The sequence below is a fragment of the Cucurbita pepo genome, chromosome 15 (assembly GCF_057944985.1).
Source record: "Cucurbita pepo subsp. pepo isolate OVF chromosome 15, ASM5794498v1, whole genome shotgun sequence".
NCBI classification, from domain to species: domain Eukaryota; kingdom Viridiplantae; phylum Streptophyta; class Magnoliopsida; order Cucurbitales; family Cucurbitaceae; genus Cucurbita; species Cucurbita pepo.
Window position 1 is genome coordinate 1057641 of NC_141812.1, and position 22757 is coordinate 1080397.

The 22757-nt window shown below is 36.6% G+C and overlaps 3 protein-coding genes across 3 annotated transcripts; 2 read left to right on the forward strand and 1 right to left on the reverse strand.

Moving 5' to 3' along the window:
• Window positions 1–782: 782 nt before the first annotated feature.
• LOC111811444 (uncharacterized) lies at window positions 783–4331 on the reverse strand. The gene is made up of 5 exons (XM_023698297.2): window positions 3937–4331; window positions 2904–3087; window positions 1851–2259; window positions 1678–1755; window positions 783–1575 (listed from the first exon to the last, which is right to left on the reverse strand). Exons 1-5 carry the CDS (start codon window positions 4021–4023, stop codon window positions 1074–1076), a joined length of 1260 nt encoding a protein of 419 aa, XP_023554065.2. The 5' UTR covers window positions 4024–4331; the 3' UTR covers window positions 783–1073.
• A 1815-nt stretch (window positions 4332–6146) lies between these two features.
• On the forward strand, window positions 6147–9180 carry LOC111811200 (sm-like protein LSM2). Its single transcript, XM_023697955.2, has 3 exons — window positions 6147–6290; window positions 6458–6616; window positions 8827–9180. Exons 1-3 carry the CDS (start codon window positions 6288–6290, stop codon window positions 8944–8946), a joined length of 282 nt encoding a protein of 93 aa, XP_023553723.1. The 5' UTR covers window positions 6147–6287; the 3' UTR covers window positions 8947–9180.
• Window positions 9181–10087: 907 nt separating this feature from the next.
• LOC111811962 (mediator of RNA polymerase II transcription subunit 33B) lies at window positions 10088–22241 on the forward strand. Its single transcript, XM_023699044.2, has 12 exons — window positions 10088–10585; window positions 11007–11117; window positions 11703–12056; window positions 12274–12593; window positions 12692–12783; window positions 13334–13694; window positions 14402–14612; window positions 16747–16861; window positions 16997–17158; window positions 17718–18375; window positions 19637–19843; window positions 20909–22241. Exons 1-12 carry the CDS (start codon window positions 10287–10289, stop codon window positions 22027–22029), a joined length of 4011 nt encoding a protein of 1336 aa, XP_023554812.2. The 5' UTR covers window positions 10088–10286; the 3' UTR covers window positions 22030–22241.
• The last annotated feature ends 516 nt before the right edge of the window (window positions 22242–22757 follow it).

Below are 22757 nucleotides of genomic sequence, written 5' to 3' on the forward strand. Positions count from 1 at the left end.
GGGACCCTTTGGAAAGCCCAAAGCAACGCCATTAGAATTCATGGTCGAAGTAGACAATATCATACCATTGTGGAGGTTCGTGATTTCTAACTAAGTATCGAACAACATGAGTCTGCCGATATTACACCCCAGCCCATGTGTCAGAGGTTGGACTATACATCTGCTATTCAAAACAAATGTTGTAAATAGTCTAACATGAACATGGGAGAGTCCAATGCCTGATAATAACCCGAATAGATGGATGTTTGGGATATCCTATTGAGATGATCGATACATGGGTCAATTCCCAACGGATGTGTCCAAGCAAGCCAAAATGGCTAAGCTGTCCCAAAACATGGAGATGACATCATGAAGTTGTGTTATTGGAAATCGAGATAACAATGAGATGTGACGTTGTTGTGTCGTAGATGAATAAACACACTATTAAGGATCGGAGGGAATCATCATGGATTTACGAGTAAGGAATACATCTCTATTGGTGGACTATCCACGGTTGGTATACGTACGGGTCCTTCCAAATTACGTAACGTTTTGAATTGAAAATACTTTATCGTTTCAGTTAGTCACTTTGACAAGCATCAATTTCTTCCAAATAAAGGAAGAATAAATAAACATTGACAAAATTTATCTATATCTCGGAATAAGATACTTGATAATAAAAAATTGAAAACTACATATGAACATGAATTTAGCTTGCTTATATATTCATGCTCATCCAACAAAAACTTCCAACCAAGCTGCCCCTAAAAGGATAGTTATTTATATAAGGAAAAGAGTTTAGGTAAGAAACTTCATAGAAATACGTTTATTATAAGAACAAAATTGTATATAACTACAACGCCTGCAATCTGCTTCAAGTATTTGATAGTGTAACCCCCCACAACCAAAACCTTGTATGAACAGCTGATACGACAAGAGAACGAGTCTCCGCTCTCGAGAGGGGCGTTCAAACAGACCCAAGCAACTGAACTCGATGCCGATATCGGTTCGAAATTGTCACTTCTGAGTTCAAGCGATCTTTACTTGCGCATATCTACACTCAGATGAATACCAACTAGGATGATCACTTAAGCCTAACCAATTTTCAAGATGGCTACCATCATTAAGGTCGCCGCTCTGAAGAAGACATCATTTAGGCTCTTATCCACTCTCCTTATCATCTCATCGTCCTTCAAGCTAACCTTGGCTGCTTTCCTGCTGATACAGATTATTGTATCCCTCAGTTTATTCACGCCACAAGACAGCCAAACCAGACCCAGCCCAAATCCAGTGGTCAAGAGTTTAGACGAACAAAATGGCACACTCCCGCAAGCAACTTCAGACATGACAGAGAAAAGGACAACAAGACCAGCCCCAGCAATACCAACAGAGAACTCAGTGAGAAACTGAGGAACCTCTCGCCCCGAATTCTTTAATGACTGTATTGCCCTTCTCCCCTGCTGCTGCTTGTTAAACACATAGGATAGCAGACTCTCACATGCGTGGACATAGTTTTTCTTGTACAGATCTCTCTCATGGCCTACTTTCTTACTGCGTCTCCTTTTTGGCGATGGCTTGACCTTGATTATATCAGGGCTGTCAAGTACATAACAGGATTAAGTCTAAAAGCAAATGCCACGACCAAAACGAATGACGAGAAAATAATCAAACTTGTACGACTAGGCATGTGGCACATACCTCTTCATAGGAGCAATGGTTGTTGCATGAAGCTTCACCGGAGAATCATAAATATGGCTTCCCACTCCACCGTTCAACCTGGGCACAGAATGCTTGCAGTCTCAGCTCAAATTCATGTAATTTCAAGAAGAAAAAAAATCTGTGGATGATAAAAAAGGCAGAGAAAGACGTACCTATCATATTTGGGGACAAGAATTGACTGCCTGCTCCAACTTAAAGAGTTCTTCGACAAATAAAACTCAGCAACAACTGAAAGTAAATCCTTGATCTTTGTCCCAGTCTCAGTTAAAAGAATTTGTCCATCAGGATGAATTGTGATCTTTGAGCTTCTAATCAATTCGCCAACGAAGTCCATGATTGGCTCCGGTGCATCAAACTCGCAGCTAGGAAAGATAAGTGAAGTAGCAACGGGCCCTCGACAATGCTGCGTCTTTAATTCTTGTAACCCCCTTAAGTCTGGTAAATTTAATGCATATTTCTTCTCTTCACTTGGACAGGACACAAGGGACTCCAAGACTTTCTCACACCTTTTGAATTCCTCCTCAAATCTAGAACTGAATATCAAAGAGCCACCCTGATTATCTGAAACCAAATCAAAGAGGGAACAATTAAGAATCGGGTATAGGTGCCCATAAATGTACCTTATTGTCTAGTTTAATCTTCAAATTATAAAAGTCCACTTTGCGCAATAATACTAATACAACTTAGGTTATGGTAGCTTAGCCTATAATTACTTTTGCCATTACATCTTAGAAGATGCACCGAAGACAAGAATGTTTAGCTGATAATGATGATGATGATGTTGATGTTGAGTCCACCGCTAGCCGATATTGTCATCTTTGCAAAGTTTTAAAATGCGTTTGCTAGGGAGAGGTTTCCACATCCTTATAAAGAATGTTTCGTTCACCTCTCCAACTGATGTGGGATCTCACATATTTAGACAAGTGTACAAGGGTAATTTTTGTAAAAGATAGTAAAAGGACAATAAAGGAGAACATGTTTAAGATGTTTACAACGATACAACTATACTAATAATCACTATAACACTTCTTTATGAAGTATCGTTGCTCTACTAGTGTTTTCTTAAAAAAAATCACATTTCACCAGAGAAGTGAAAAGTAAAGCAGTCATGATGAAGTTCAATGATTTGTTTCCTGCTGTTATAGATGATAGGAAAGATAATAAGAGTCCTTAAAAACTATGTTGAAACTTGCTAATCGACTAACCTTGTGTGTCAATCATGTTCAGACTTCTAACTTTTGGGTCAAACTCAACTAATTGATTGGAGTCTGGCATCCCGATAATAGACTTCCATGATCCATGGCTCTGTGGAGGCTGAGTATTTTGCAATTCTGACCCGATCACAATTTCTGGCCTAGCTCCACGTATTGACAAGAAAGGCTGACAGTCCTGGTTAATCACAAAAGCAAAAAAAAGTTTATGTTGCACCCTTACATGCCACAACCAAAATGTTTTGATACTCGATAGTTGTAGCCTAAGCGGAAGCAAGATCGATCGCACTCACACACCCACAAATATATATTAAACAAGAAGACACAAAGATTTACGTGGTTTGGAGAGAAGAAATTCCCCTGCATCCACGGGCAGTAGTCAATTACTATAACCAAAGTGTTTACAAGTGTATCTCTCACACTCTCACACTCTCACACAAAGTTTCTCCCAATTGTCTCGAGGCAATACAAAATGGCAATGACTCCACGTCTCAAAATAATGCTAGACAATCCTTTATACAAACATAGCAACATTAATGCTCGATTCATGTATCAAAATGAGAATATGAACTAAATGAGAGTTAATAACAAAAATAAATGAGAATATGAACCATCAAGGGTTATGAACTAAATGAGAGTTGCGACAATACATACTCATCCTCATGACAACTTACAATAGTTTAAACTGCCGACTCGATGAGTCGAGGATCACTCACAAAAGATTCTTATGCCTTAAGAACATGATTTAATGGTGTGACCTTGATAGCTAAAAGGTGGAACGACAAAGAGGAAGGGCTAGCCAATGTAAGGGAGCAACGCATACAAGAATCTCCAAGCCAATAATGATCAGAACAGAAGTACAATATCTTGCGTAATCAATATAGAAACAAACCAAGAATGGGAATAATTATAAACAACCAATCCATGGTTGGCTTGAAAGTCGGCTTAAAATCCAAAAAAAAAAAAAAAAAAAAAGTAGCACAAAAGTTATAGAAATTTCGCAAATCAACAGTTTGTCGTAGGGTACCTTGATTTCCCTGGAGGTGTTATGCTGGTGGTGTAACACAAGAGCCGAAGGGTATCCATGGGAAGCCATAAGACAAAGCTCCGACATATCCGAGAGAAACCGAGTTCAGAAAACAATTCCCGAAAACCAAATCTGTCTCCGATTAGAGCGATTGTCAAACCACCATAGACTCACCCATCGGCTGAATCTTACAACAGGGATCCATCAAGTCTCACTCAAAACTAAGAGAAAAATCCAAAAAACAAGAGATGGGGAAGGGATAGAGGAGTGGAATTTATGTGATTGTCCAGAACTTTCTGATTTTTAATATGAGCGACACGAACGGGCAACGGCGCTAAGGACCCGAACCAGGCTGGACATGTGATAAACGACAAGAAATATCTCATTGACGAAGCCTCCTGCACTGCTCTCCGTAGAACTCGCGCCGAGAGCCACTCGCTTCTTGTGACATGTATTATTTACAGAATTATTTTGAAAATGACACCAATTTATTTTACTATTTTTAAATCAATTTCAAGCCTAACTCTAATAATAATTAGCTTTATAGCCATTATTTTATTCTAACTTTTCAAATATTTAATCATTTTAAATTCAAAAATATTTACTAGAGATACAAAAAGATAATAATAAATTTAGAGCTATACACTTTAAAATATTTATAAAAAATTGCATTATTTTATTCAAAAAATATTTTTGATATTAATATATGAATGGAAAAAGATAATAACTATAAATTTTTTTGAAATATTCATTAACTAATATTTATAATTTTTTTATAATTAATACACGAATAGAAACTGGCCATTATTTTATTCTAACTTTTAAAAAATTCAATAATTTTAAATTCAAAAATATTTTAAATATTAATATATAAAAATATTTATAAATATTTTAAATATTTATAAGTTTTAAATATAGGGATGAAACTGGTTAGCAAGCTTTTTAGTCATTATTTTATTCTAACCTTTAAAAAATTCAATAATTTCAAATTCAAAAATATTTTTAATATTAAGATAGGAATAGAAAAAGATAATAACAACTATAAAAATATTTATAAATTTTTTATAATTAATATATCTATGGAAACTAGTTAAGTTTCTTAGCCATTATTTTATTCCCACTTTTAAAAAATTCAATAATTTCAAATTCAAAAATATTTTAAATATTAATATATAGGAATAGAAAAGGATAATAACAACTATAAAAATATTTATAAATTTTTTTAAATTTTTTATAATTAATATATCTATGGAAACAAGCTTTTTAGCTATTATTTTATTCCCACTTTTAAAAAATTCAATAATTTCAAATTAAAAAATATTTTTTAATATTAATATATAGATAGAAAAATATATACACTTTAATATTCATTAATCTTTTAAAAAATATTTGTAATTTTTTTAATTTTTTTATAATTAATGTAGGGATGGAAACTAGTTACCTATAATAATTTTTTTATTATTTATAATTAATCATTATTTTTCTTTAATTTTTTCTTTCTCCTTCTCTTTTTATACACTTTTTTATTTTTATTTTTATTGATATGATATATTAACAATAGACTTAATAATAAATTAACATTCATGAATAGCGTAGATTACTTTTATTTTATTGATAATGTATTTTTATAATAACTTTAGAAGAAATAACATTTATAACATTTATATTTTTATTGATGTGCTACATGATTATAAATATGATATCAAATAGGCGAGTAAAATCTCAATCAATAATAATAGGCTTATTCTTAATCGACCTAAATTTGTAAAATTTATAGGGTCATATATCTTAAGTCATAACTTGATCGTGAGTGAACTTGTCGACATTATACCCACCACGAAGTATGAAAAGTGTCGGACATTAGTTAGACGACAGGCCACTTCAAGGCATCTCATTGATGTTCATCATAATTCACTTTAAGTACAATAACGTTTGCTGGTAGAAATTCCTTTCCGTATTATTGTTTTTGATCGAGGAGCAAGTTAAATTATAAAAAATAATCATATACCTAAACTTTTAAAATTTGTTTTTAACACTATTCGGGTAGGTTTTTACCCTTAAATTAAAAAATAAAAATTATGTGTGAACAAATTTAAACTGTAAATTTTTGTTTTAATAAATAAATTTTGAATGGTTAAAATTAAAATTGAAATTTAGCTTATAACAAACTGATTTTTTATTTTATTTTATTTTATTTTTTAATTTTATTTATAATTTACCATTTTCTTTTATAATTTGAACGGAAGAAAACACACCCCTTTGTGAGAGTTCGGGCGGCATTTCGACCTTTGGAAGTCGTCGATCGTCGAGCGGAGATAGACTGAAGATCAGCAACTCAAACCTCTACTGAAATGGTAATTCCTCCGTCGTTTAAGATTTTCGTTAATGTTAGTCCTACCTCAGGGCTGAAGCATTTGTTTGTCTCGTTTTTTGCTTCCGTTATTTCATCTCAGATCCTTCACGGTTTCTAAAATCTCTGGTCTATATGCGTTTGGAGTTTGATTTGTGTTTTGTTTGTCAGTTGTTTTTCTCGTACTTCAAGGATTTGGTGGGCAGAGAGGTGACAGTCGAGTTGAAAAATGACCTATCAATTAGAGGAACTCTGCACTCCGTTGATCAATATCTCAACATCAAACTTGAAAACACCAGGGTTGTTGATCAAGACAAATACCCTCACATGGTATCTCTAATTTCTTACCTTTCTTGTCATTTCTGCCTCTTATTTACTAGAGTTGCCTTTTAATGCTCATTTAATTCTAATAATTTGGAAGGTTGTCTGGCGAGATGCATGATATGTGGTTATGGTTCACAGATTATTTGTACCGTCGTTTGTTATCACCCTAAGATTTTCATTTTATATATTGTTTTAATTGAGAATGTTGATCTTCTTTTCATCCTTTGCTCTTTCTTGAATTTTCTCGGGGGTAAAGTTTCAAGTAATTTTGTGGGTGGTTCCCAAATCGGTGAAAATTTCAAGTAATCTTGTTGCTTGGTTAGAGTTCCCAACGGGGACCTGTTAGAAATCATGTTTCTCCAGAATGGTATGATATTGTCTACTTTGAGCATAATTTCTCATGGTTTTGCTTTGGGCTTCCCCAAAAGGCCTCAATACCAATGGAGCTGTATTTTTTACTTATAAATCCATGATCATTCCCTAAATTAGCCAATGTGGGACTCTCTCCCAACAATCTTCAACAGGTTCTTATTTGTTAACTTTGTTTTTAGAACAATACATTGCACACGAGTTGAGTTGGATATATTAAATTTATATCTACAACCTTCTAATGTGGATTGTACCAGAGTAGAAAATATTGCGAGTCTTATCCAAAAAAAAGCAAGTATATGTTAAAGTAGAGGATTCTTGATAATTTCCTGTTCGAAATGAATTTGATTTTCTAATTCCATGAGGGTTTTAAAACACTGGTTTTGATTGAACTCATTAATCTGGATGTTGCATCTAGTTCATGATTTTTATTTCAGCAAATCAATACTTACTGGTGTAGTGGATCAGTAGGATTTTTCTAGTATGAATTGTTCTTTTAGTAAGAATTTCTGAATTATTTATTTTAAAGTTGGAGATTGATATGACTGTCAAGTAGTTTTGTAGAGCAATTTCTTTTTTCGTCAGTTAGTTTGTTCTTGTTTGATATTCAGTTAACTAGTAAATGAAGGGATGATCACTTGTATTTTCAGCACATTTTGAACGGGGTAGAATTTTTTGTTCTTGAGTCTAAATTTTAAGCTGCATTAATAAATCAGTGCGGGGGAACACTCACATAGTAGTACTCGTGCAAGTATTTTAAGAGGCTAAGAAATGCTGCATATAAAGAGGGGCCATCTTCAGACCAAGAACTCTCATTTTGTATAGACAATGTAGTTTATATAGATATTGTGACTAAACGCCCAGCCTAAGTAGTGTGGTGGCTTTTTGACCAAATGTTAGTTTAACACTACTCGCACAAAGGAACCATTTTCATTCTTCAGCTTGTCAAATGTTGAGGATGGTAGGGAGAGGAGTCCCAATGATCACTAATTAAGGGGTTGATCATGGGTTTATAAGTAAGGAATACTATCTCCATTGGTATGAGGCCTTTCGAGGAAACCAAAAGCAAACCCACGAGAGCTTACGCTCAAAGTAGACAATATCATGCAATTGTGGAGGTTCGTATTCCTAACATGGTATTAGAGTCATGCCCTTAACTTAGCCATGTCAATGAATCCTCAAATGTCGAACAAAGAAGTTGTGAGTTTCGAAGGTATAGTCAAAAGTGACTCAAGTGTCGAACAGATGGTGTATTTTGTTCGAGGGCTCTAGGGAAAAGGAGTCAAGCCTCGATTAAGGGGAGGTTGTTCGAGGGCTCCATAGGCCTCATGAGAGGCTTTATGGTGTACTTTGTTCGAGTGGAGGATCGTTGAGGATTGTTGGGAGAGGAGTCCCAATGATCACTAATTAAGGGGTTGATCAAGGGTTTATAAGTAAGGAATACTATCTCCATTGGTACGAGACATTTTAGGGAAACCAAAAGCAATGCCACGAGAGCTTATGCTCAAAGTGGACAATATCATATGATTGTGGAGGTTCGTGATTCCTAACCTCAAATCCGGCAGATCTTGATTGATTCCAAATCCTTCTGTGGCTTCCTAACCACACTCATAATCATGGCCATGATGTGTAAACTTTGGTTTAACCAAAGGTATCTTGTGACGAGCATGGGATACATAAGAACAAATTTTGAGCGTGTAGGAACAGGTCTTATTTCCCAGTCTCTAGTTTGTGTTTGTTGTAGAATGTGTTCTGTTTTAATTCTCTTTTCTTGATCAAGAACATCTGTTGTCTGTAATTTTTGTTGCTGTGATTGGAGTAATGGAGTTAAAATTTTACCTTTTCAGCTTTCTGTGAGAAACTGTTTTATCAGGGGATCAGTGGTGAGATATGTTCAACTTCCACCAGATGGCGTTGATATCGAGCTGTTGCACGATGCCACGAGACGCGAGGCTCGGGGTGGCTAATGTCAGTTAGTTTGTAAGTTTGTAAGTTTGTATGGAATGGCATGGATATTGATTAAAGTGCATTCTTTTGTGTACCGCAATGCGTGACGGTTGTACTTCGTGATGGTTGCCTCACATTATTCTGTGTTCAAGTATTGTCGTGCAAAGAATCCAATGAGATTCTATTCAGCAGGTGATAGTGAATGGTAATTCAAAGAATCCAAAGGATAAATGAATGGTAGTTTGTAGCTGTTATTTTAGTGTTCTCACATGCTCTATATGTAACATGAATTTTCTTTTTTCAACTTTTTCAACTTATCGCTTCTTCCGTTTCTCAACGGTGAAGTAAGGCTAAGTTCATGAGCTTATATTATCCTAGGTTGGAACAAGTAGATAGGATCCTTTTTTTACGTCTCCATGTCCTCCCGTGTTGCAACATGGAGGCGAAAAAAGGAAAGAGAGGGATGAAGTTTCTCTCACTTTTGGCATAGCGGGCCCCAGTGGGAGGACCGTAACAATATTTTTGAAGAGTAAGAGTATTTTTTTTTACGAAAATTTTAAAATTGTTGAAACAAAGTATTAAAAGTTTCCCTCTAAAATAAAAAATCAACGGTGGGGTATTTTTGAAAGTTTAGGGTATTCTTATTAATTTAACTACTAAGCAAATATAAAAACCTTCATTTTAAGTGTGGGTTTGATCCAATGACAATTAATTATAGGATATCCAACCTTTGATCGGGTTGAGTCGATGCACATGAGAGTAGTTTCAAATAGTTGGAATCACTCTTATTTTATTCAAAATCATTACATGAGAGTAGTTTCAAATAGTTCGAATCACTCTTATTTTATTAAAAATCATTGAATAGAAATCAAATGATTCGAATCACCCTTATTTTATTCAAAAACATTGAATAGAAATGAAAGGAATAGAGAAGTATTAAAAATGTGATGGAAAGTGTTGTTTTGCAGAAGAATTGTTAGAGTGATTATTAGAAATGAAGGATTATTAAATAACCGTATAAAATCATGAAAATGGTGTTTTAATATAAAATTAGAGAACTATTAAATGTAATTATTATTATTATTTTTTTAATTTTATTTTTGGGAATTCCATCGATTCAATTGGATTGCTTGAACCAGGGTTCAAATCTAATTTGATTTCTTCAATTACTTAAACCAGGGTTTTCTTCTTTCATCATTTTACGCGCCGCGAACAATTTCATGTACCTCTAAATTTTCGACATACACGAGAATGAACCCCAAATCTTTTCTCAAATAACTTCAATCTACTCACCCTGAATCTCTTTTCGATCCATTATTCCCTTTCCCTGAGCAAGAAATTCTGTGGGTCAGATTCTCCCATGGCGGTTTCCGCTCAACCGCCCGGTCAACTGCAGGGGATCGCTGGTGTTTGGGACACTGTGTTGGAGCTTACCAAGTCGGCGCAGGAGAAGAACAGCGATCCACTGCTTTGGGCGGTTCAGCTCAGCTCCAGCCTCAATTCGGCTAGTGTTTCCTTGCCGTCTGTCGACCTCGCCCACCTCTTGGTCTCTCATATTTGTTGGGACAATCACGTTCCGATCATGTGGAAATTCCTTGAGAAGGCAATGACCGCCAGAATCGTTCCTCCCCTGCTGGTTATTGCTCTTCTTTCTACCAGGTCTCATTTGTTCTAGCATTTTGATTAAACCTTCTTCGCTTCCTCGAATTGTTATTTAAATTTATCATATTCAGTGCTTCATTAGTAATACTTTGAATTTTCTTATGGTTTCTTTATGTATCCGCGTGGACATTTGTGAAAATAAGTTACCGTATGCTTAGATTTCGTGCGTTGTTGGGTAACTGCCTTTCTGCTTGCACATCATCCATAATCAGCTATAATTTCGTTGTGCTGTAGTTGTCTACTGTTGATATATGTTCTAGTCTGTATCTGTTGCCTCTTGTCCAATAATTCACTTCAATTTGCATCACATACTGGCTTTGAGTGTGGAAGATCATTTTATTTTTCTTCCTCTTTTGTTATACTTCGATTTTTCTCATCCACTATTCACCGTCCAAAGCTGACATATATCACATTTCAGGGCAATTCCATACAGAAAGCTTCGACCTGCAGCATACAGGCTTTACCTGGAACTTCTAAGCAGACACGTCTTTTCATCAACATTGGAAGTCAATGGACCCAATTACCCAAGGTAGGTTTCATTGCAGTTTACTCGTGTCATTATAGTGGTTAGCCACATTCTCTTTTCATTCTGTTTAACCATTTTTCTTTCTCGATGGTAAACCTAGAGGAAAGCTTTTGCCTTGAGAGGCATTTGGCTGTATAACTCTAAGCAAAGCCAACCACGTCCACATAATGTTCCTTCCTGGAGAAAGACACTAGCTAGGAAGTCTATTTTGAGTTTTATCATGAGTATTGATACCCTCGTGGGGCAAGCTCCAATTAAAAGAAGAAGTTCACTTTGTTGAGGTTTTTAGAGTGCTGGATCACCTTATAAAGGCTAGGGTTCAACAAGTTTCTTTTGTTGACAATATCCTTAAGCACGGAATTGCTAGATAGAAATCCTGTTAACATCAAGCTTATCTCTTCAATCTTTCTAATTATCTTCCTTTATGGGTGTTTTGAATTATCGATTCCTTTTTTTTTTATATTAAAAAATAATGGGAGAAATGCCTCAACCTTATTGCACCATCATTTGTTTCATCACCCACCCCCCAGATTTTTATTTTATGCAACTGGAGGAAAAGGCTTCATGAATGATGTTATGCCATTTCAGGATCATGCAAACCATCGATGACGTCCTTCGTCTGTCCCAGATATTTGGTCTCCAGACATGTGAACCTGGGCTACTTATGGTTGAATTATTCTTTTCAATTGTATGGCATTTGCTTGATGCATCATTGGATGATGAAGGATTGCTGGAACTTCCTGCAGAAGAAAGATCAGTGTGGCTAATCAGGCCACAACCACATGATATGGAACTAGATGTTCATGATTCTTTTGGTGAGAAGAAAACTGAGAACAGTGAAAATCTGCTTAAAGTGAATACTGCAAAAGCTATTGAGATTATTGGGCAGTTCCTGCAAAATAAGAAAACTGCAAGGATTTTGTGCTTGGCCCATCAAAATATGTAAGAAGTATAATTCTTCCTAACCTTGTTTGTCTTCTCTCTCCGTCATCTTTGATTTCTGAAGGAAAGAAAAGCGTATGGATTTTAAGAATGGCCACATTTCATTGAGACTACCACTAGTTATTGGAATAACGTATGCTGCTTTAATGTTAAATTAATACAAAATTTTTAGAGCTCAATGAAAATGATTAACATAATACTGCTTTCTGGGTCTTAGGCCATTGCACTGGGCAGGTTTTGCCCAGCGGTTACAACTACTTGCAGCAAACTCAGTAGTTTTGAGGAACACAAAACTAATAACTCCAGAGGTCCTTCTGCACTGGACATCCGATAAACATAGGTTTTTATCACAAGAAGGAAAAACAACATCTCAGTTAGAGTTCCATGATGTAATGGCTTCTGGATCGCTCTTTTCTTCCGCCGGTCAATCTCATGGCGTTAATTGGTCTGCATTGTGGCTTCCCATTGATTTGTTCCTGGAGGATGCCATGGATGGATCACAAGTTCTGGCAACTAGTGCTGTTGAGCGTCTGATTTGTATGAGCTTACAATTTTTATAGTGCTTGAGTGACTCTTCAATTAAATTGAAATTCTAAGTTTCTATAAGAGTTCTATTGATCCAGAGTTATCTGCAGGCTTGATAAAATCTTTGCGGGCAGTTAATGATGCCTCATGGCACAATACATTTTTGGGTTTGTGGATTGCAGCGTTGCGACTTATTCAAAGGGTAGGATCAATTAGCGTTTTGATAAATGAATCATGTTTATTTGTTTATATCCTCTTTATGTTCAGATATTAACTTTGTCCAAAATGATTTCATCCTCACAATTTACTTAATTAGCAGGTCCATTGCCTTGAATTGAGAGATTTTAAGTGATTTCTGTTCTATGATAATTGCATGGTAACTTTATGCTGGCTTATAAAGTTTATACTATTTTCTTCTTTCTCCTTTATATTTTAACTCCAAGATTGGGGGAGATGGATAAAAAAAGCAGTATTGAAGTTCAATCTTTTAATAAGCCTGACTCATGTGGCAGTTTTACTCTGTTTGTGACAATAATCTACTTAAAATACGGTCTCCTTCTGTTGAATTGGGGAAACGTACCTTGCAAGAAAATTAAGCATCCATCCCTCTTTTCACTTATACTCCTCTTTATTATTATTTGAGTATTTATTACCTTTAGGTAAAAAAAACTCAGGTTTAATCTGCCTCCATCTGGGGGGCATTTAACTTATTCCAACCTGCTTATATTTGCTAATTCAAATTTCCATTTTAGGAAAGGGATCCAAGTGAGGGTCCTGTGCCTCGTTTGGATACATGCTTGTGCATGTTATTGTCAATTACAACCCTTGCAGTCACCATTATTATTGAAGAAGAGGAAGGTGAACTAAAGGAGGAGGATGAATGCAGCCCAAGTAAAAGTAGAGATGAGAAGCAGTCTTCAGGAAAGCGCCGACAAGGTTTGATTACGAGCTTGCAGATGTTGGGTGAATATGAGAGCTTGCTGACTCCTCCTCAATCCGTTATTGTAGTAGCCAATCAGGCTGCCGCAAAAGCAGTAATGTTCATATCAGGAGTTGCAGTTGGTAATGAGTACTATGACTGTGTTAGTATGAATGATACACCTATTAATTGTTGTAAGTACTTGTTCTTATTTCAGAATTTAACATTGGTTGTATGGATTCTAATGAGCAATGGTCTCTAGAATATTTAAATTGGTGAATATTTGCGTTATTTTGGAACTTCTAAACATAGTCAATTGACCTGTTCTATCTCCATTCATCTGCAAATGCTAACCCTTAGATTCATCTGCAAATGCTAACCTTTAGATTCATCTGCAAATGATAACCTTTAGATTCATGCTCAATTTCTCAAGATTTCCTGGGAGTACAATTCTGTTAGAACAGTCAAATCTTTATAAAAGGACATTATTGACTTCATGCTAAAAAATTGCTTGGTTCAGTGGTTGACATTTATTCATCTACAAGTGCAAAATTTTGGATTGACGTTCTTCAAGAATCATTATTACTGGAAGTCTGCTTGAACAATTTATCTTCAATGAAGCACATTATTGAACGTATCCCCAAAATTATTTTATTCTGTGGACAAACTAATTCTAGGTGTGGCATAGGATTCTGGCGTGCAAATCTACATAGTATAGTAGTCTTTGTTATCCTGTACATACATCTTAAATTTTAATTTACAATGGTTCTTTTGATCCTTGAAGATTTCTCTCTCTCTCTCTCTCTCTCTCTCACACACACACACACACACATTGTTGCATACATATGCATCCGAAATGTATTCTCTTGTGTGGCTAATTTGTTGCTTTTTCTTGTTGCAGCTGGAAATATGCGGCATCTGATTGTTGAGGCTTGTATTTCTAGGAATCTTCTAGATACATCGGCATATTTTTGGCCAGGCTATGTAAATACACGCAGCAGTCAAGTGCCTCGTAGTGCATCTAGTCAGGTGGTTGGTTGGTCATCATTCATGAAAGGGTCGTCCCTAACTCCGTCAATGGTGAATGCTTTAGAGGCAACTCCAGCTTCTAGGTATGCTCCCACAAGTATCTTTTTGTATCATGTAATGCCATATTGAGGGAAGATGATTAATTAAAGGACCAAGTTCAGTACCTAGGTTCTGTATTTTGTTTCCCAAAAAAGTGAATACAGATGCAGCGACTATGTGTTGCAGACAGGGAAGCTGGAAATAGATTTGGATAGCTTCTTGAAGTTATGAAAATTAGGAAGGTGGGGAAAGCTGGGTATTCTAACCAGGTTTAATAGAAGGGGTTGGAGAGAGGTGCTAAATTTTGTTCCCTATTATCCTTCTTTTTGTCAGTTAGGGGGCAAAATATAAGGGGTCACTGAGAGGAATGACAAGAGGGTGAAAATGGGTAATTCATGGTCCAATCAACGGTTGGGTAGACGAAATATTAGTGATTCAGGACGAAATATTAGTGATTCAGGAAGGTGGCTGACGGGGGGAAACTAGAGATGAGATGAACATAATAAGTAAGATGGATTTATAAACGATTAGATTGATTTCTAACAAGGAGTTTTTTTCCCGGACGAGAAACAAGAGAATATCATTCAAGAGGCAAAAGCCAAAACAAAACAACTTAAGGGACAAGGGAATAAGGCATCCCCTCTTCCGAAGGAAAGAAGTTGATGGTTTCTATCGAGTAGTTACAAGACAGCCTGTGTTGCGCACTCCAAGTAGAGGCCATAAACTGTACGAGGTCACAAAAAGAAAGAAGAGAGCTCGACTTATCTGTAAACACTCTAGAATTTCTCTCTTTCCAAAGAAGCCAAGGAATAGCCCTATCAAGATTCACCCAAAGCACTCCAGCTTTGTATTTCAGCCACCACTCAGAGAATTTCAGCCAACCACAAAACTATACCACGCAGCTTACACCCCTGCAACCCAAACATTTGACCGAATAAATTCCACACTTTTCCAGCGAACTCACGGTGCATCAGCAGATGGGAAGAAGACTCCTCATTTTTACAGCACATAACACACATATTGGGGTAGATACACAGGTTGGGGTACCTCCGTTAAACTTTGTCTAGAGTATTTGAGGTCCGTAGTCCACAAAAAAAATGAACTTACTTAGGAATCATCCATTCCCAAAGCTGAGTACACTATGCTTCATCTAACACTCTTCTCTTTTCTTGAAGAGCAACCAAGGCCAAAGGAACTGTAAATATACCAGACTTATCCAGCTTCGAAAGCAAAGTATCATCCCTTTGAGTGGATTATCTAGTTTCCAATAGCAAGCCTAGCTCACCACCCCTCCAACTCTCTGTCAGAAACCACTTCTCAAACCAAGATCCCAATCGTTACTGTACACAGTATTGAGAGAATAAAGGACAACTATATACAATAACATATATCATAACCATCCCTCTCAAGCGGGAGCAAATATGTCGATCATACTCAGCTTGTTGGAGTGATGATTTTCTTGAACCGTTTAAGGCTTTAGTGAGAATATCCCTCAGTTATTCTCCTGTCTTCACATATCAGGTGGACAGCAACCCTGGTTGTATTTTCTCACAAATAAAATGACATTCAATATGTTTAGTTCACTCATGTAACAATGGAATAGATGCAAATTGAAGTGCAGCTTGATTATCTCACCACAATTTTGCTGGTATTGTATACTAAAGCCTATCTCAGTTAACAATTGATATATCCACACTATTTCACATATAGTCTGTGCCACAACTCAATATTATGACTCAACACTTGATTATGAAACCACGTTCTGCTTCTTACTCTTCCACGACACTAAATTTCCTCCTACGAAGACAATATTATGACTCAAAGCTTGTGATTTTCTTGGGAGCTTATATCTTTGAGCATTAGTCTCTTTTCATCTCTTCAATAAAAGTTTGGTTCTTGTTAGGAAAGAAAAAAAAAAAAATACAAGGGAAGGAAGAAAAATTAAGGGAACAAATATGTGAACAAAATAAAAGAGAGAATAACTATGGAATATTTCCACAAGGGTCAATAATCAACAAAATTATTTGTTGAACAAAAGTCTTTGGGAAACGTACATGTTGTCACCGTAATACATTTATGGAGTTTTATCACATTCATAAGTGTACATCAGATGCGTTGCAATTTTACCCAGTAGTATGCCAATTAATTTTAACTTAAAGCTCATGGATTTGATGTAAGCTTAGCGGAGATTGAGAAGATCTATGAGATTGCCATAAATGGTTCAGGTGACGAGAAGATATCTGCAGCTTCCATTTTGTGTGGGGCATCACTTGTTCGAGGCTGGAATCTACAGGTGAATGACAGTTGATGCCTCTGATTTGTATGGCACTGTGTGAAGGTTTTTTCCCCAATATTTTTGTAAAAGATTAATTTTGCATCTGTTCTCCACTATTAACATCTGGGATTATTTTAACCCATTTTCTTCTAGGAACACACTGTTCTATTTATATCCAGATTATTGTCGCCACCAATTCCTGCAGATTACCCTGGAAGTGATAGCTATTTGATGGACTATGCCCCATTTCTGAATGTTCTACTGGTTGGAATATCATCAGTTGATTGCGTGCAGATTTTTTCCTTGCATGGCATGGTAAGAATGTTAACCTTGCTTATTTGACCCTGCTGATAAGCATCTGAATCTGAAGTTACCTTTTTATATAATAGATTCTGTGTGCAAGCTTGGGAGAGGTTTTATATATGAATTTACTCTTCATTTATAGCCATTATAAATTAAGTATGAGAGCTGTTTTGTTTCGGAGAAGTTTTGAAAGGGTTTGATGCCTGGCTTTTGATAGGTGGGACGGAGGCCTATTGACTAAGAGAAAATTCCTTATAAGCCCATTCAAATAATCATTAGATTCAATTTTTGTTTAATAATCTATATCCTTCGGCCGACCTGAAAATAGTTCAAATGACATGAAGTATATACTTTTTGACTAGGAGACTAGAGGTTTGAATCCCACCCTATTGTTGAACTCAAAAAAAAAAAAAAAAAAAAAAAAAAGAATCTATATCCTTCTTCAATGATTCTGAACATACTTGATTTTTGACATGGAAAAGAATTCGGTTTGAACAGAGTAATTGAGACCTTATTTTCATTGTACTATGAGCTTATTTTTTTCCCTTTTTTTTTTGCTGTTTGATGCCAGGTTCCTCTACTTGCAGGTCAATTAATGCCAATCTGCGAAGCTTTTGGATCAAGTACCCCCAAGTCATGGATCCTTACATCTGGGGAAGAACTTACTTGTCATGCAGTGTTCTCCTTGGCTTTTACACTTCTATTGAGGTTGTGGCGGTTTCATCACCCACCTATTGAAAATGTGAAGGGAGATGCACGGCCTGTGGGATCTCAGCTAACTCCTGAATATCTGCTATTGGTTCGAAATTCTCAGTTAGCATCTTTTGGAAAGTCACCCAAGGATCGACTTAAAGTCAGACGGCTGTCAAAATTGTTGAAATTTTCTTTAGAACCTACATTCATGGATTCCTTTCCAAAATTGAAAGGGTGGTACCGGCAACATCAAGAATGCATTGCTTCCATTCCCCCTGGTCTTGTACCTGGGGCCCCTGTTCATCAAACTGTTGATGCTCTCTTGACCATGATGTTCAAGAAGATAAATCGTGGTGGTCAGTCTTTGACTTCAACTACTTCAGCAAGCAGCAACTCATCTGGATCTGCAAATGAAGAGGCCTCCATTAAGCTTAAAGTGCCTGCATGGGACATCCTTGAAGCAACTCCCTTTGTTCTCGATGCTGCTCTTACTGCCTGTGCTCATGGACGATTGTCTCCCCGTGATTTGGCTACAGGCAAGTCTGAAACACTGTTTTAATGAGAAACAAGAAAGGTTAATCTATTACTTAGAATATAAAATTCTGCATGTGGTTTATTTTTTTTGAGAACTTATGAATTCTTTTTGGACTAATACCATTCTTGATGTTTAAATATAGAACTTACCTTCATTTATTGTGATTTGTCATTAAATTAAATGTTTAAATATTACATGTCTAAGTAGATTATTAATAACAAAAAATGAAAAATGTTAGGAACCTGCTCTCTCTCTCTCTCTCTCCCTTCTGTTAGAATATTACAAAGAACCCTTTCACTTAATAAGTGGATTATTAATACCTTCAATTCCCGTTGCTCTCTTCCCCTCCTTCCCCACCCTTGCTTCATGCAAATCTACCTTATTAATACAAAAAGTCTCTCTTATTATTTGTGGATTATAAATCTAATTTGCTTCCCTTTTTGTTTTGCAAGATTAATAGAGGTTTGGTCTAACGTAGAAATAGGTAGCTCATCTAAAGGAGGAGCTAAGACCTCGGTTACAGTGGGGATAAGTGTTGTGATACAATTAGACTCAACTTCCAGTAGCTCAATTTCCCTCCCATTCTCCCCCAAATTTGGGACTTGATGAAAATGGACTAATTTTAAAAAAACTAAACATCCATAGATGTTTACATTTTTCTAGTGGGTGGGGAGTAACATTTTTATTCTTTTTGGTGTGATGTAACCCGGAAAAATGCACCTGATGAATTTTGGATCAAGTTTGGGCTGATGAGGAGGATTGTGAACTGAAGAAAAATACACAAAATCTCGAAGAGGTAGTTTTAAGGAAAATTTTTGGAGTTGGGGATGGATTTGGAGGAAGAAATTTCTAGGAGATTGGAATTTGAGTACTCGTCATGACATTCGATATAAAGGAAGGTTGCAGTGAGAATGAATTCTCCCCAAAAATGATTGGAACATTACTGGGAAGTATAAGAGAACGAGTTAATCAAGAAGTTGTCCTTTTTTTTTTTTTCCCAGTAATTCCATTTTGTTAAGGAATGCCCACCCATGAACAGTATAAACAATACCATGAGATGAAAATGAGCCAAGAGTTGAATTGACATCGTCTCGAGCATTGTCTCTTCTAAGAACTTTGTGAATTTGTGTACTGCGGGCTTCTTGATGAATCCATATTTGTACCCTTGTGACGGCTTATAGAAAATATATTTCTTCTCAGGATCAATATAGGAACAATCTGTTGTTGGTTTGCTTGGTAAGTTCTTTACCTCATTGTTTCAGGACTCAAAGACCTTGCTGATTTTCTACCGGCATCCTTTGCTACTATTGTGTGCTACTTTTCAGCTGAAGTTACACGTGGTATATGGAAGCCAGCATTCATGAACGGAACTGATTGGCCTAGTCCTGCTGCAACTTTGTCCGTTGTTGAGCAACAGATTAAAAAGATTCTTGCTGCAACTGGTGTTGATGTCCCTAGTCTTGCTCTAGGTAAATTCTTGATGCGCACTAATGCCGTTTTATATATATATATATTTTATTAGAACATCTGGAAACTATTTTCCTACTTTTATCAATTTCATTGAGTTAGTATTTGGTTTCTATACTTCTTTTTTAGAAATTAAAACGAAGGTCAAGATAAGAAAGCCCTCCCATCCATTAGAATGGAGATTGAAGAAATGCTCTCCAATTGATTTGAATAAAGGAGGATGGTGATAAAACCTTCATAAAAAAAATTAATGTTGCGAAGAGCACCTTTATATTCTCTCTACTTGGTTAGGTAGGTGCATTTTCATCTTCCACCCCATATATTCTCTCTACTTGGTTAGGTAGGTGCCAAAGCACAGCCTGCTGTTGGTCCGCAAAATCTGTGCCTTCTACACTTTAAGAGTTAGCCGAACAACAATCAGAAAAAAAAGTTTATCGTCCTGGTGGGGAAAAGATATTCAGTAAGCCAAATATCTCCATTATAAACTCTCGAGAAAACTCCAGAGTCTCAGACGAAATAATAGATGCAATTTCCTAAGCGTCTAGGATATTTTCTTCATACAAATATATTAATCTGAATACCTCTCACGGAAGACGATAGAAATGGTAAGAATGATAGCGACTTCATATCAAAGGATTTTTCAAGACAAGTCATTAGAGTAACGTCGACGCTTTTTGTACAAATATTCAGTTTTTATCTTCTTAGTGGTGCCATAGCAACAACAGTTTACTTCCTAACTGCCTCGTATCTTTGATTCTTCTTGATAGGAAAGCTTTTTGTAAATAGTCTTTTGGATTGGTGGGTGGGGGAGGGGGGATCTCCTGCCCTTAGATTGTTGCTGTTTTTTGGTCTTTGCAACACATTCACAGGTTTCTTATCAAGAGGAAAAAAAAGAAAGAAAAGAATGACAGTGACTTTGCACTGTTTGAAATGTGATGAAGCTGCAACACATTCACTTGATCTCTCACCAGAGTAACTCTTGAAAAACATAAAAAATTGAATTGGTATTGCATTTTAAATGTGTTTTCTGTTCAACCTAAAATTGAGCTTGAATTGCCTATTTGCAGGAGGAAGTTTTCCAGCTATGCTTCCTTTACCCTTGGCTGCCCTAATAAGCCTCACAATAACCTATAAACTGGATAAAGCCTCTGAACGCCTTCTTGCCCTCGTTGGCCCCGCGCTAAATTCGCTCGTTGCTGGTTGTTCGTGGCCTTGCACACCTATTATAGCCTCATTGTGGGCTCAGAAAGTGAAGCGATGGAATGACTTCCTTGTGTTCTCTGCTTCTCGCACTGTTTTTCACCATAATAGTGATGCTGTTGTCCAGCTGCTTAAGAGTTGTTTCACTTCGACTCTCGGTTTAGGCAACTCCAACGTAAACAGCGGTGGAGGTGTAGGCGCACTCCTCGGTCACGGTTTCGGTTCTCACGTTTTAGGAGGGATGTCTCCAGTGGCTCCTGGGATTCTCTATCTCCGAGTGCATCGATGTGTTAGAGATGCTTTGTTCTTGGTGGAGGAGATTGTCTCTCTTTTAATGCTCTCTGTCAAAGACATTGCAGTTACTGGGCTACCAAAGGAGAAGGCTGAAAAACTAAAGAAGTCCAAGCATGGAATGAGATGTGAACAGGTTTCTTTTGCTTCTGCAATGGCACGCGTTAAACTTGCAGCTTCTCTTGGAGCTTCATTAGTTTGGATATCCGGTGGATCAGGCTTGGTCCAATCTTTGTATAAAGAAACCTTGCCGTCTTGGTTTTTATCAGTCCATTCAGTAGACCGTGAAGGTGTAGAATATGGAGGTATGGTTCCTGTGCTTAGGGGCTATGCACTTGCATTCTTTTCAGTACTTTGTGGGACGTTCTCGTGGGGCATAGACTCGATATCATCAGCGTCGAAGAGGCGTGCAAAGCTTCTCGACGCCCACCTCGAATTTCTTGCGAGCGCATTGGATGGAAAATTCTCCATTGGGTGTGATTGGGCTACATGGCGGGCTTACGTTTCTGGGTTCGTGAGCTTGCTGGTGCGTTGTGCACCGAAGTGGTTGCTCGAGGTGGATTTGAAGGTGTTGGAGAGGTTGGGCAAAGGATTAAGGCAGTTGAACGAGGAGGAATTGGCTCTTGCATTGCTGGAAAGTGGTGGGTTGACTGCAATGGGTGCAGCAGCGGAACTTATTATTGAAGGAGGATTTTAAACGTTACAGACTTAACATGAAAAGTGAACCATTTTTGTTTAGAAAAACTGGAACCATCAACTGACGTAGGTTTCCCTTAGCATCATATCCCCAGTAATGCAACGTTCATGTACACAAATGGTTCTTACCGCTGCTCTGCATAGGCATATTAGCCGCCGTTTTTTTTTTGGCTAAAAATCTGAAGTAATGATATTCAAAATTTTAGCATGTAATTCATGTATCATTAAATTTGTGAAAAATATGTAACAATTTAGGCTACATCCTATTAAATTTGTATATTTTAGTTTAACAGTTTTGACCTCCAATAGATCAAGAATGTTTAAAAAGATGGATCGAAATTGATTAGACATTTAAGAACTCAAAAAGTTCAAAATTAGACATTTAAGAACTCAAAAAGTTAAAAAAAACTTGATAGCAATTAGATTTAATCATATAAAATAGAAAGTTTGACCATTGAATTGTACACGAGGGTTTAGGGTTTAGGGTTTAGGGTTTAGGGTTTGGTTGGGGAGGAGAACAAACCAACATTTATAAGGGAATGGTGTTCCCTGGCAGACGCGTTTTAAAGCCTTGAGAGGAAGCCCGAAAGGGGAAGTCCAAAGAGGACAATATCAAACCATTTTGGGTGTTATTAAAAGAATCGAGTTCATATTCATCAAGTTTCACTATAATATTCAACTATAAAAGCGTGAAATGATCACTAAAAAAGTTGAGGTTTCACCGAGGTT